Below are 14468 nucleotides of genomic sequence, written 5' to 3' on the forward strand. Positions count from 1 at the left end.
TCACTAATAACTGTCTTGCGCGAATCGTCAAAAGCTTTGACGATTACACCGTTATACCTCATAGGTGCTCCTTGATATGATAGATTTGACAGAGTTGACTTTGGCAGCACATTCAGCGACGACCTGGTGTCAACAAGCACATTAGACAAAGCATCATCTTTGCAATTCATAGAGATATGTAAAGCCAAGTTATGATTCCTACCCTCCTTAGTGAGTTCTTCATCACAAAAGCTGAGATTGTTGTAGGAAGTGATGTTAGCCACAATATGATCGAATTGATCCACCGTAACATCATGTTCCACAAACGCTTGCTCTAGAACTCTTTGCAGTGCTTCTCTGTGCGCTTCTGAATTCATCAGCAGAGACAATACTGAAATTTTCGAGGGGGTTTGGAGCAGCTGATCCACCATATTGAACTCGCTCTTCTTTATCAGACGAAGTACCTCATCATCATCATCATTAGTATTCAAATCGCTGGATTCACCAGACTTACCCTTTGAAGCACTAACCGGATCTACAGCAGGCACTTCCACCTTCTTATCGACAACTGATTCTTCTTTATCTTTTGGGAACACCGGCCCAATCACACGACCACTGCGGGTCACCTTGGTAACATCAGCAATGCTCACTACATAGATGGTCGTAGGTAACGGGACCTCTTGACCATCCTTCAACATTGTAGCATTATACTGATATGGAACAACTTTATCAGATGAATACGGGACTGGACCCGCTAACCGTATAACTAACGGCGATACTGATCTGTTGTTGTTACTGTTACTGTTGTCGTATTGAATCACCAATCTTTCTGGTTGTTTAAAAACGGGTACTATGACATTCACATCGTCCCCTAAGTGACGGGATTGGAAGATTTGAATCATGCCTTCATCCATCAACCGCTGGATGTCCCTTTTCACTACAACGCAGCCCCTGCTGACGAGTTTCCCAATTTGAAGAATTAGAATTACGAGAATTTGTGCAAGCAGGTAATGGTTGTTTTTTGCTATCAAGATCTTTGGGATCTTGTGAAGGAGTGGGTAATGTTGCTTGTAAAAAATACAACGGATGAAGAAAAGGCTGCACAAAAATGATTGAATAAGAAAGATTATAAAGCTCTCTTTATGATCCAGCAATGCGTTGATGCAAATAATTTTGAAAAGGTCGGTGATATTGAATCAACAAAAGAAACATGAGAAATTCTGGAGAAATCATTTGGAGGCGCTGAGAAGGTGAAAGAGGTGGAAGAAAGTGAAACATAACTTAATTTTTCACTAGGGTTACGAAACTAGTGAATCAAATCAAGGTATGTGAAAAAGTATTGACATCAAGATCAATTTTTGCAAAGATCTTGAGGTCATCGGATCCAATGTTTGACCACGTGGTAGTAGTCATAAACGATTTGAAAGATTTGTCAACATTGACAAAAGAGGAACTTCAAGGGACAATCTCATGAACAAATAATGGTCGCAAGAGCTGCAAGCAAGTCGAAAAGTGACGGGGCTTTGCAAACACAGTCAGCAAGAGAAAATAAAGGTAAAGGGAAGTGGTTCGACAATAAAGGTAAATGAGACTACAACAATTCGACTAGTCGAATTCAGCAAGAAGGAGATTGGTCGAATCAGAGAAAGTCACCATACCAAAGCAACCAAAGAGATGACGTTGCATGTAGAGGAAGCATGGTGGTCGAAAACATGACAAAAGTCATATTTGGTGTTATAGTACCTCAAAAAATGAGAACATGACGCTTGCGAAGCGCAATCTCACGCTCGCGGGATGGACTAACAGAGCCGCCACCAAACTTTACTTATTCACAAAAGGGGAAAGGGAAAATATCGATAAAACCTCAAAAATGAAAGGATAAGATATGGTTATCGCAACCAAATCAGGGCTCAGGAGTCGATTACACAAGGGGAAGGTGTTAACACCCCTCACGTTCATTGTACTCAACAAGAATCATTTGATTAATTGTGTGCGTTAACGTTAACTTAGAAATGTTAGGCTTCTCAGGTTATTAAGAAAAAGATGAGGACAAAAAAGATTTATTTTTTTATTAGGGTGCCTGATGAGACTCTGAGACACCTTAAATAGACTCCAAGAAACTTGAACCCGAGAAGGAGAAGAATGACCTTCCTTTCGAATTGTCCCAAAGGGACTGAGCTAGAGAATCAGAGACGATATAGAGTTTAGTCTCTTGGATGGCCACAAAATCCAAATAATTAGAAAGAATGAGCTTCCTCACCTTCCTCCTTTTGATTCTACCTCTTAACCCCGTAATAAATTAAAAGAATAAACTAATATTTATCCATAACCCTAAACAACCGAGAAACTCTTTTCTTTTTATCTATCCTTTCCAAATCCATCACTTCTCTACCTAAGCCATATCATTCAACATAAACTCACAACCCAACTGTCTATAAAGTCTTAATAGTTTATAAGCTATAACATAATACTACCTGAATCTCCAAATATAAGTGAAACCACATTTAATAAATGTGAAAGAGAAGGAATATATGATCCTTATAAACAAACTAATAAAGAGAAACTCTAAGAATTCAATGCTCCGTTAAGTATTTGTTCATAAACGTTATCCTACAAACAAAAATCGATAGAGATATAAGTATCAAAATAGAGGTTAGCCATACCTACCTCCTGGAAGGAGTGAGGATCACTTGAACCACTGATATATAATAGAGAATGAGCTAAAGTCTGACCTTTGATAATCTGCAGATGGAGCAATGTAGTCAGAGCACCTATCTCAAAAGACTCTGAAAGCGACGAGATGATCTCATCGTAGATTATCAACTTACTTTAAATATGATGAAAATAAAAATTAAACACTATTAAAAATCTAATAGTTATAATTAAGTGAAAAATGTAAAATATCTTCACATTATATAGACTTTTAAAAAAATTATAATATACAATAGAATTTTAAATCTTTAATGTGCAATCCTACCTCGTGGTAACAATATAATTTAATCCCATAAATTTAAATAAGAAACACCTTATTAAAAAAAACAAAACAAAATAACAAACACCCCATATAAAATTATGCAATAAAATAACTTTCCTCTATATTTATTGTTTTCAAAAAGCTCATCAAATCATTATTCTAAACACATTTTAAGAAATAATTTAAACAATTTTCTCATCGATGATCAGTCGGAGTCGCAGTACTGAACTCAACCGCCCGGCAATCGCAGTCGGAACTTTCCGTCGACGCCGAAACAGTTAAAAATCCATTCAGGTTTTTTTCTTATCAATCATCATTACAAAATTGTAAAAATAGCCCCTTTATACCAAACCTAATTCCACATTAAACTCCTTCAACAATCATTTTATCAATCATCATTGCTAAATTGTAAATTTCTTCAACAATCCTTTTATCAAACAGAGTTTCCAATCTCATAATATAATCTATGAAATTGTTCTGGTGATGCTGAAGTTAGTAACAATTGAGATAGTTAAAATGTCGTTATTAGGTTTTGTTGTATGTAGATTATGGTGTTTAATATACCGATTGAAAATGTAACTGCAGCTTAGGAATACAATATCTTTTGTTATTTAGCTTAATTTTTTTAGTTAAGTGAGTTGTCGCGGATTGGAAGCCGCGCCTCTAGAGTCTGATGTCTTACACAACTACCAACTGAGTTGGCTTAACAGGACTCGCTAATCTTTATTTGTTCATTCATTTTTCAATTATATGAACTTAAGGAAAACTCATTTTCAAACAGGTTGTGTAAGGTTCCTGGACTTTACTTTCTTCCACAATGGCTAACAAATCTAAAGAAGAACCTAACACTGCTCCTAAACCTGATACGTGGTACAATCTCACACTAGGACCTTCTTTCAAAGATGATTCTGCTAACAAATACTGCACTCTCCGATGTAAGCTCTTCCCAACATATTACCTAATATTATTCTGTTTGGTATTTTTTATTTTTAATTTTTTTTATGTGTTGAACTTTTTATAGATGAATTTAAGCCAGCTTCAGTTGATAAGACTAAGCCAGGAATGCTACGCAAGAGCAAAGAGAATAGGGTCTCTGTCGAATTTCAGAACAACCAAATAGGAAAACCCAAGGTCACATTTGAGGGAAATAGCGAGGAATACAAGGAAAATGATGCTGTCTTGTTCTTTGATGGTCAGACACTTCGATTGGAGCGGCTTGATAGGGCTGTAAAGCAACTGCGCCACCTTCGAATGCCTGGTGAGTCTTCAGCTGCTGCGTCTGGAACTGTTACTGCTCCATCTGGACCAGCTTTGGATCCTTGGTCACCCCCCATTGGGAAGAACACAAAACCAGCATATTTTGGCAGTGCCAGGAGCTCGAATCAAGCTGTTGCGGTAAGTGCTTACGAAATATTTTTAGCATAGTTGTTAGTAGTCTAGTTCATTACATCATTAAAATGTATGCTGTTGGATACTTTCCTTTATATGGTTATTTTATTTTATATATTAAGATTTTCAGGAGGGGCAATGTTAATTTGATTCTTTACATACGTACAAACGTACATAACATACAAGTCACTCGGCTACTTCTCACTTGATGCTTAGGCAGATATTTGCATCCTTGAATTACTCCACACTTTTTTTTATGTGTTCCATAATTGAGGAAAAGAAAGTGGATTATAAAATGACTTGAAACCGGTGAATTTGTATTTTTGAGGTTGGTGTATGTTGGGCTTCTAAATGAAGCACAAGTACTCTTACAAATCTCTTTTAGAAAGTGTTAACCTTTTTTCTGTTTTAGCTAAGCTGTTAACTATTTGGCGACGGAAGGGAAGGAAATTATTCATTCCTTGTCCTTATCGCTTTTCTTACCTTATTTCCTTGCATTTACATTTATTCTTCACAGGTTGAAGTGGAACGTATTGATATTGGTGAACCTGAAAATACTGGTATGTATGATATGATTACAGGGTTTCTATAATGGAATATTTGAACACTGTAGATTTCCTTGATTAATTGATTTTCTGATGACTTGTGAGTACTTTCTATTTTGTCCTTTTTCGGTTGCATTTCTGTTTCCCACTTTGCAACCTTTTCCTTCAATCAGATGCAGGTAGGATATCGTACTAAACTTTTCATTTTGACATATTATTGTAACTTGATGCTGCCAAGTATAGACTGTTAAATTACATTTGCGAGGAATTATTTTATATTATCATATCCACTGTTGTGTAAATGTATCTTATGCATTCTTTCCAACATGATAGTTTTCACGTTCCTTTGTTGCATCTTCCAAAATGTCTATGGTATCTTCTATGTAGTTCTATGCACATACCCAAGATATTTTGCAGGATGTGTGCTTTTTGTTGTTTTTAGAAGTGATGCTTTCACAATTGATGAAATAGTTTGCAGTGACTTTACTATGCATTTGTTGAACTAAAATTAATTTAATATTATACTTATCGTAATGCAGGCATCAAGTCTGATTCTAAGAGGTCATATGATCAACTAAATGAACCGCCCACTGTTTCTGCTGCCTCACCCGCTGCCATAGATGAAGTTGGGGAACATAGAGATATAGACATTGATGACCTTTTTGGAAGTGGAACACCTGAGGATGACAATAATGTTGAAGAAAAGGATAATGTTGGATTTGACATGAATGTTCCCATCACTGATGATGAGATCGCTGATGTGGATGATAGTGGTGACGAGGTGGACAAAGGACCCAATGCCGCCGAAGCTCTCAGAGCCCAAGTGAATGCAGAGGGGAAGGGTGAAGAAACATCTACTTCTAGCAGTAGCAGTGACAGTGGAAGCAGCAGTGATAGTGGTAGTGGGAGCAGCAGCAGCAGTGATAGTGGAGGCAGCGATGACGACTCAGTTACCTCAATATAAAATTGCACAACTATGATTTTTTCTTTCTTTTCCTTTTATCAGTTATCATTGCAACTAATCCAATATATAGAATGTGTTTATTAAGCCCGGGCGAGAAGAATGTAGATTCTAAAAGGTTATTAATGATGTGGAATATTTGATATTTTGTGTTGTCTTTGATTTTACTTTGTGATCATCATTGAAACATGATAAGCAAATTTGAAGGTTATATCATCTTCATTATAAATCTTTTGTATTTTGTGATTCAAGTAACCCCTCTTGGAATTAATCTATGTCTGCTTGAAGAATGGGATTATGCAGAAATGGAAACGCTTGCTGCAGAAGGAAGCGATTGGTTGAAGAATAATGGTTCAAAGAAGTTGGGGGACTGGAGATCCTCAGATGTGGACAGAAAAAGTCATGTGGTTATGTTTCTATGGTGTTTCTTTTCATGTGTGGTGTCCGGTGTTTCTTTGAATTCATCACGGCACCGGTGGGAGTATATATGTGTTCAGATGACACCACAAGAAACCATACAACCATGGACATAACACGTATACTACTCAGAACAAAATACTCATCGGTGTTGAATGAGACTTTGGACATGCATATTAGTGGATATGTATTTAGGATTAAGGTGGTAAAAGATTCTCACGGACCTCTTAGAATAAATCTACCTAAGCAGCCTTAAAAGGGTTAGGACTCATCTAAGGATGACTGTCGAAGGGAGTATTATTGTATATGTTTCCTTGAATCGGAACTCATACTTATATGGGTATTAATTTTTTGTATTTGTACTCACATCCTATACACATATCCGTTATCTATATTTCTAGTAAAAATAAATTAATGAATTATAAAATAAAAAAACACTCAAAATTTTAATATTGAATTATAAAATAAATAAATATTCATATTAAAATGTTTGATACTTTATATTGATAATTTTTTTTAAAAATTGATATACATAAATTTTTATATAATAATATAAATGATAATATATAAACATATATTGTACGGGTATGGGGCGAGTTGGGTACTAAGGTACTCGTACCTGCACCCATATTGACTTATTATAGTGGGTATATACTTGTGTCAATATCCGAGTCCTCTTTATAAATTTTTACTCTATCCGTTGTGAGTATTTTTTGCGGGTACCTAGTGGGTATGTGCCAAATTGTCATCCCTAGACTCATTAGAGTTCTAAGAGTATTTCGACGAATGGAGTGGAGAAGAAGATGGTTCAAAACTTAAGGCGGAGTGTAATGATGATAATTCTGAAAGAATTAATATAAAGAGAGATTTTGAAAAAGAGATTAAGTCAAATGAAGCCATAGTGGTGTACGAAGAGGCGACCATGAGAAAACGAAATAGTATTGGGCAGAAAAGGAAGGAGTTGATGGTGACAAGGGAAGCCAGGTTTAATCAAATGGTGGCGAATGTTGATCATCCTAGGTCAACGATGGACAAGACAAGATATCATAAAATAATAGCAAAAAAAGTTGGAGGTAGAATAGAAGGTGACGTGGATAATGAAGTCAAAGGATTTTCATCTAGTAATAATGAAGGAAAATAGTCGTGGAAACTTAGCAATCAGGAGGTTGGAGGCAAATAATATAATGTGGCATAGCTTGAGGCACAAGGAAAGTATGCTTAGGCAAAAATCAAGTTAGAGATGAATTATAGAGGATGACTCTAACTCAACGTACTTTCATTTTGTGACGAAGAGGAGATATATAAGAAACTGCATAATGGCCTTAAACACAGTTGGAGATCGATTAGAGCAAGTTGAGTAAATCAAAGGGGAAACTAATAACACTTTCAAAGGAAATTTCAAGAATCATCTCCATCTAGAATGTAACACCTCCGTTTTTTCGAGTTATTATTTTAATTGATTTATTTGTATCTTAATTTATTTATCATGTGTGATAATTGAATTGATTTTGGGATGTGTGACCTTGAGGTGGGGGTGTAGAGAGTAAGTAGAGGTTAATGGTGTTTATTTAGAATAATTAGAATTATTTTAATAATTAAAATAATACCATTTTATGGGATTTATTTAATTAACATAAGAATTTAGAGAGTTTGAATTCAATTTGTAAACTAAGGGAAATATAGGGGAGGAATGAGTAAGAGTATTTGTTAGTAAGGGAAAGAATTATAATTATGACTAGATTATCCTAATTATATAAGGTTAAGAGATAACCTAGGCTAGGGATTTTTCTATCAGTGCATGAAAAATATTATAGGCATAAGGGAGATAGAAGGTTAGAACTTTGGAGAGAAGGGAAGAACAATCAAATACTATAATTTTTTTATTGCTGCTAGAAACACCGGGTAAATGGGAGAACTATATCAATAATTGGTATATGCACGAAGGGTGGAATTGAGGAGTCCTTAACCTCCATTAGGGCAATTGGGATTTTGATTTAATCCTAAGTTTGATGGTTTTCTGATGTTATATGTTGTTTCAGATGTGAAAATGCATGCACTAATATGAGGATAAATTTTGTTCTTATGTTGTTTTGATATGTTCACCTTTGTTAGGGGGTTAGAGCTTTTGGGATTAAGTGACTAAATGTGTTAAAATCGTTGAATTAATCTGTTATGAATGTATTATAACATGTATGATGAATTCGGTGTCGAAATAGAGGGTTTAAAAGTAATTTTGGGAGATCACATCGTTCTCCACTTTCAAAATCAAGTTTCTGCTTTTGTAGCAAGCTGTTGATGGGCGTCATCCCCTTTGAAGCGTTGGCGGGTAGCCCATCATGTCTCCCGATCACGTGTGTTGATACAGAGCGTCACAGTGGTGGTGGGTTAACTTTGATGTTGATGACAAGTGTCACACCTGTGATGCCTAGGGCGTCATGGGCCTGGAAGTTTTACAGATGGTTTATTTTCTTGTAACGAGTTGCACAATTTGATTTTTTTGACTTTTATGAATTGTTTGGCTACTGTTAGCAGCTAGTTGATGTTGTTTTTGGGTGAATTGTTGATTAACATGATTTTAATCGGGTGTTGTGAATTATTACGATTAATTGGATGTTGTTGATGAATATGATTATGAATGATTGTTGAGCATATTGATGATGAAACATGTTATGCTGATTTCGTTGTGGGATAATAGTTCAGGAGGGGAATTGTTATCGTTGGGTTAATGCATGTTTTATTTATTGTCGGGAGGGTACTTTAAACATCATGTTGTTGTTTCATTGACGTGTTGTGACGTGCATTTATTATGTTATTGTTGTTGATGAAAGAGGCAAGTTGCAATTCGAGTATGATGGATTGGTGACTTGTCCCAAATTCGAGTAGGGTGGATTCGAGGTTCGATTAGGGTGAACTCGATTCTTGAGTGAACCAATTGATGATGATACGATACCACATGCATATGACTCTAGTTGAAGTTGTGAGTCTCATTGCATATTTTAATTGATGAATATGTGATTATTTGTGTATGTTGATGGATTGAGTTTTATAATGTTATTGTGTGATTGTTATGGTATGAGTAAATTTTTGAATTCTACCTTGCAGTTTATACGTTAATTTACTGATGTGAATTCTTACCCCTTTGCTTTGATGTTGTCCATCATGGATATCTCGCAGATACTCAGGAGTAAAGTTATTGTTGTGAGTAAGAAATAACTTTTAGAGTTATTTTTATTTGTTATCGCTTTTATTATTAGTCTTCATGCTCAGATTCTGTAACACTTGGGGGGGATGCTTTCGTTTATTACGTTTGATGTTGATGTGTTTATTTTGCCGAAGTTTAACAACTGTTATGTTGAGATGTTTTTGAAGTTGTTGAGAGTTGAATATGGAATTTCCTTTTAAGTTATTTTATGAAGGGTGAGTCTTTATAAAACGAAAATTGAAGTTAAATATTATATTATTGCGATTAATATGGTTCTGCTGCAATGATACCCTAAGTGAATTTGAGATGCGATGACAAATGTTGTATGTTGTTTATTTTTCCGCAACGTGTTTTCTGATTGTCTATGTGTTATTTGAGAATTGTCATTGGTGACACCTTAAATTGTCGAGTAATTCCTTATTATAAGTTTAGGTGTTTAGGATGTCACATAGTGGTATCAAAGTTGGTCGGTCGGTCCCGCCAGGGTTTTGCATGATAATTATTCCCTAGTATGCGACATGTGTGTACATTGCCAATGCATTGTTTCTTCTAATGTTTGTTTGATGATGTGGAGAATGGCTGGAAGAAACAATCATGCAATTACTGATGCTTTTGAGTTAGTGGCTTAGGCGTTGCTTTGGCAACAAAATCAAGTCGGTAATGAGTTTCGTGGCTTGGGAAAGTTTCAGTAGAATAATCCATGATGTTCAATGATAAGTATTATTCTTGCTAAAAACACTAAAGGATTGACTTCCTTGTTCTAAGTCAAGAAGAGCCTAAAATGAATGATTGAAATGCATGTTATGTGAGTTTTTCGTGTTCTCTATCTCTCCTTTTATCTTCCAAACATCCTCATATTTATAGGTTTTCATCCTCCTCCCCTTTTTTTCCTGACCCTCCATATCCTTCCTAAAAATCATCTATCAGTAACGTCTGCCGCCCCTATAATTTCCATTTAACGTTTGCCTCCTCAGTAATTATAACTCCCTGCCATAATGTGTCACATTGTAACCGATCCTTGTGACCCTTCACATGGCATACCGGCCTTGTCATCGAATCCGACCTGTACAATTCGCTCCATTCTCGGCTTATGGGAAGTCAACTCCTCCTTGCTTACTCAGACCTACTGATCAAATTCCAATTAGTAGATGACAACTCGATAATCTAACCTGCTAACTGTAACACCCATTTTTCTACCCCAAATTATTAGCATATAATCAGAGTAAATAAGCACGCATATAAAGAAAAGGGCGTCACATCGACGTTTTCGAAACTTAAAATTTTCAAAAACCAACAATATACCTGGTCATTCAAAATAACACATTTCACTCATCATGAATATTCAAGCAATATGCGTTAGCAACGGAAAATAAAGAATACTCATGTATTTCATAATATGATCCATGTCCCATACCATGATCATCTCTCAATAATCACTTCAAATAAAATAAACAAGTAATGACATAAAGCATACCAAAATAAGGTACGAGTTCAATACCACTAATCTACCCAGTGTTACATGACCAGAGCATTGACTCATTACCTAATTTCAAACTAAATACGGAAACTCTCCAGCTATTCTTGAGCGAGCTACCGTCCACCTACTCCAGCAATACTACTCTGTAGTATCTGCATGATACCCATGTAAAGGTAACATTCAAACAGAAAGGGTGAGAATTCCAAATCATTATGAAATATCATAATAAGGCACAATGAATTAAAACACAATTAAAGAATTCATCACACTTTGTATTATTATATCAATGATATTAACAGACAATCATTCCACATATTTCAAATGTACATCATGTAACACCTCAAAATTTGCCCTCCTCTCTTGGGACTAGCATTAACATATTTGCATTGCATTTTAGGACATTAGGCAGTTCATGTTGCATATCATGTGGTTACATTATGCAAGCCATTCTCCCAAGTCTTGATCAGAAGATGAGGAAGTCAAAAGTGCAAGCCTAGGTTACTGACTGATCATGGCCATCTGAGGATTGGGCTGTGGATTAGGGTTTTATGATTCTCCAAGGGTATTGGTCTTCATATTGATTGAATGATACATCATCATCACCATGGTGGGATGTCATCAGAAGATTGAAGAAGATTCCTTGAGATTAGGGTTTTGACCACTGGTCAACCCTAATCAGTTGCATTGGGCCAATCAGGGCTGGATCAGGAGATGGGGTTTCTGATGATTCTGGGGTTCATTCTTTGGTTATATGGTGATTATTGAGGCTAGGGTTTCACCCTTGAGCCATTTCAGTTGGAGATTGGGGTTCAGATTGATCTGTGCATTGCCCAATTCATCTGTCAGTTGAAAAGTCAACTGTGGTCAACTGTACATGATCTGGTGAATTTGGAGGTGGAAATGAGTTAGACACACTTCATTCATGTTGGAACAAGTGTTAAATGACATCTCAAAGCTTAAAAATGAAGAAAATCAAGTCAGGACAAAAACTGCCAAAAATAGCAGGTGACTGGTAACTGAAGTTTCCAAAAGTGGAAAGTTTTTGACCTCAAAAACAGAAGTCCAAGGAAGCTTCAAATGAAAAATTGTTCAACATGACAGATGTAGATCTTGTTCTCACCTTTCCAAAAAGTCCAAGAACTTGAAAATCCAATGTACGGTTTGCAAGATATGGCTCAGTGAATTTCAGAAAAGACCCGTAATCAGGAGGGCATAACTACCACGTGGTTTATCCAAAATGCAAGTTCTTTATATGCACAAACTCCATTTAATGTGTACTTCAAAGTTGCATAATTGGATTTTTTGGAAAAGGCTCCATGCAAAATGCCATTTTTGAAGTGAATCAATTTAAGGAGAGGGGCAAAATGGTCCAATTTTGGAAATATGGAGAATTTGGAAAAAAGGCCAATGCTATTAGCTTCCAATGGATATTTTAGACTTGTTTCAAGTGTTAATTTTCTGCTGAATTTGCTTCTAAGCATTGAAGAGCTTAACTCCAAATTGCACATAAACCAATTTCCACTAATCATTTCTCTTGCTTAATTGTAATTAAGTTTAGATTAAGCACTGCATATAAAAACAAAACTCTAACAGAATTTGGAGAATCTTTTTCTGCTAATCACAATTTTGAGAAACTTCTACACAACCACATTTTCACTGCATAACGGAAAACCGATTCTCTCACAGTCACATTTTTTTTGACAACCCCTTCTTCACAATCACAATTCCAAAAAAAATTCTTCACACTCGTTTTGGGGAAGCTAACAGAAAATCACAACAGCTAATCATTTTCTCTCACGATCCCAAACTTCACAATCTCAATTTCCATCTAACAGAAAAAAGCAAAAAGCTCTCAAGCTCTCTCACATTTTTCTCGGTCAAGGACCTTTTTCACCAATTCATCGACGATCCTTGAAGCTTGATGCGAATCCTTGGTGGATTTGTCAATTATACTTGTTTTGGAGTTTCTGTTTGCAGGATTCGAAGCTCAATACGCAAGATTTCGCAACCGTAGAAAGAAGGTTCTTCCATACCGGCTTCACGAATTCTTGATAATCCAAGCGACTTCGAGCTGAATCGAAGACTCCACGCACCTCCTACAACTAATCGCTGCATCTGTTCGCGCGAGATCGAAGTTCAATCGCGCCGAATCCGCATCGCATCGCAAGAAAGGTTGGAAATCGAATCTTGTGTTTCGTCAAATTGAGTTAGGAGTGTTGTAGATTGTAGCTCGTAGATTGTATAACAGCTTTTGGATTGTAATTTCGTTGCGATTTGAGTGAGTAATTGTCAATTTAAGTTTCGATGCGTTTCCTTCTTGCTGTCGATTCGTGCTGCATGTTAATCTATAGAGGAAATCGCATCCATATCCTTGCTCGCGATCGAGAATCGGTCCGATCGGTACATAGTTTATGCATTTCCGTTACGCTTGCTCAAACCTGCGTTTCCAGATGAAGAACGCTTTGAGAAGACGATGAACATTCTTGCTTTTCTGGAAAAAGAGTGCGTTGGATCCATCGCGTTTCCATTTCAATGTCGCTTCATGTTTTTCGTCCCAGATGCGATCTCCACCGCTCATCACGCCTAATTGAAACGGCGACGTATAAGGCCAAGCGTTAAAAATTTCAATTGTGCCACTGGCACCAAATTAAATTTAATAAACCTAATATAATTCTAAATAATTATTAAATAAACATTTTAAAACTTAGAAAATTCATATGATATTCAATAATAATCCAAAAAATACCATATTTTTTTGTTAATCATAATTTTTTCCCTATTATTTTATAAAGATGAAAAACAAAATAATGCTTGGTAGAAAATCCAATTGGACCTAGAGATGTTTTTAATGTACATATTTTCCTACACATTACCATTTTAATTCTATACTCCACATACTATATCCAAAATAAGTGAAAATTGAAACATGACTTCTAGACATCCTTCTGGATTTTTTGACATAGGTTTGGGAGTTTTTTAGCCTATGGTCTATTATATATGAATTATTGAAGTTGGACATGTATATATGTGACATAGTTTGGCATGCTGAATTCCCCAAATATTTTTCCATGCTTCCCATTGGCCAATGGCCCTAATTTTTTGCATGAAGCTTGTTTAACATGTTAGCTATCACTGATAATTTTTGTGGATTTTTACAATCAATTTCCAATTTGATTCATATTTTTTCTTACTGCCTAGCATGTTAGAGTTCCATTGGTGTAACCTTTAGCATTTATGTTGCCATATCCTCATAATTAATCCAATGGACATGAAAATTGATAGCATAATTCCTGACACATTAATGTAGCTTTTGGCTTTGGTCCTACTGATTTATGATGCACCATTGCTGTTTACCATTAGATTGAAGTTGGTGTATAATTTTTGACTTCATTTGATGTTGTTTTTGCATGCTGTACCATGTTTAATTAATTCCTATTGATCTACTAGTCCAAATGATTTGAAATTTAATATGTGGCTTGTTGAATGCCTTCTGGTTAGGATAGAATTTTTGTGGATTTTTTGGA

The 14468-nt window shown here is 35.8% G+C and overlaps 2 protein-coding genes and 1 pseudogene across 2 annotated transcripts in view; all 3 read left to right on the plus strand.

The window, feature by feature from the left end:
- The first annotated feature begins 3092 nt into the window (after positions 1-3092).
- LOC127106316 (uncharacterized) overlaps positions 3093-14468 on the plus strand; it is an 86761-nt gene continuing 75385 nt past the window's right edge. Inside the window, exon 1 of the mRNA XM_051043630.1 lies at positions 3093-3247. The gene's annotated coding sequence lies outside the window, so the exon portion shown is untranslated. The remainder of the gene's footprint in view (positions 3248-14468) is intronic.
- On the plus strand, positions 3771-4934 carry LOC127100645 (uncharacterized). The gene is made up of 3 exons (XM_051037890.1): positions 3771-3888; positions 3975-4348; positions 4860-4934. The coding sequence occupies exons 1-3, from the start codon at positions 3771-3773 to the stop codon at positions 4932-4934; spliced, it is 567 nt and encodes a 188-aa protein (XP_050893847.1).
- LOC127106318 (uncharacterized) lies at positions 5427-6077 on the plus strand (annotated as a pseudogene).

Source organism: Lathyrus oleraceus, chromosome 7 (genome assembly GCF_024323335.1).
Source record: "Lathyrus oleraceus cultivar Zhongwan6 chromosome 7, CAAS_Psat_ZW6_1.0, whole genome shotgun sequence".
Taxonomy (NCBI): domain Eukaryota; kingdom Viridiplantae; phylum Streptophyta; class Magnoliopsida; order Fabales; family Fabaceae; genus Lathyrus; species Lathyrus oleraceus.

Coding starts and splice junctions, on each gene's coding strand:
- LOC127100645 (XM_051037890.1), top strand. CDS start 3,771: ATGGCTAACAAATCTAAAGAAGAACCTAACACTGCTCCTAAACCTGAT. Junction 3,889..3,974: donor CAAATACTGCACTCTCCGAT/GTAAGCTCTTCC, acceptor AACTTTTTATAG/ATGAATTTAAGCCAGCTTCA. Junction 4,349..4,859: donor GCTCGAATCAAGCTGTTGCG/GTAAGTGCTTAC, acceptor TATTCTTCACAG/GTTGAAGTGGAACGTATTGA.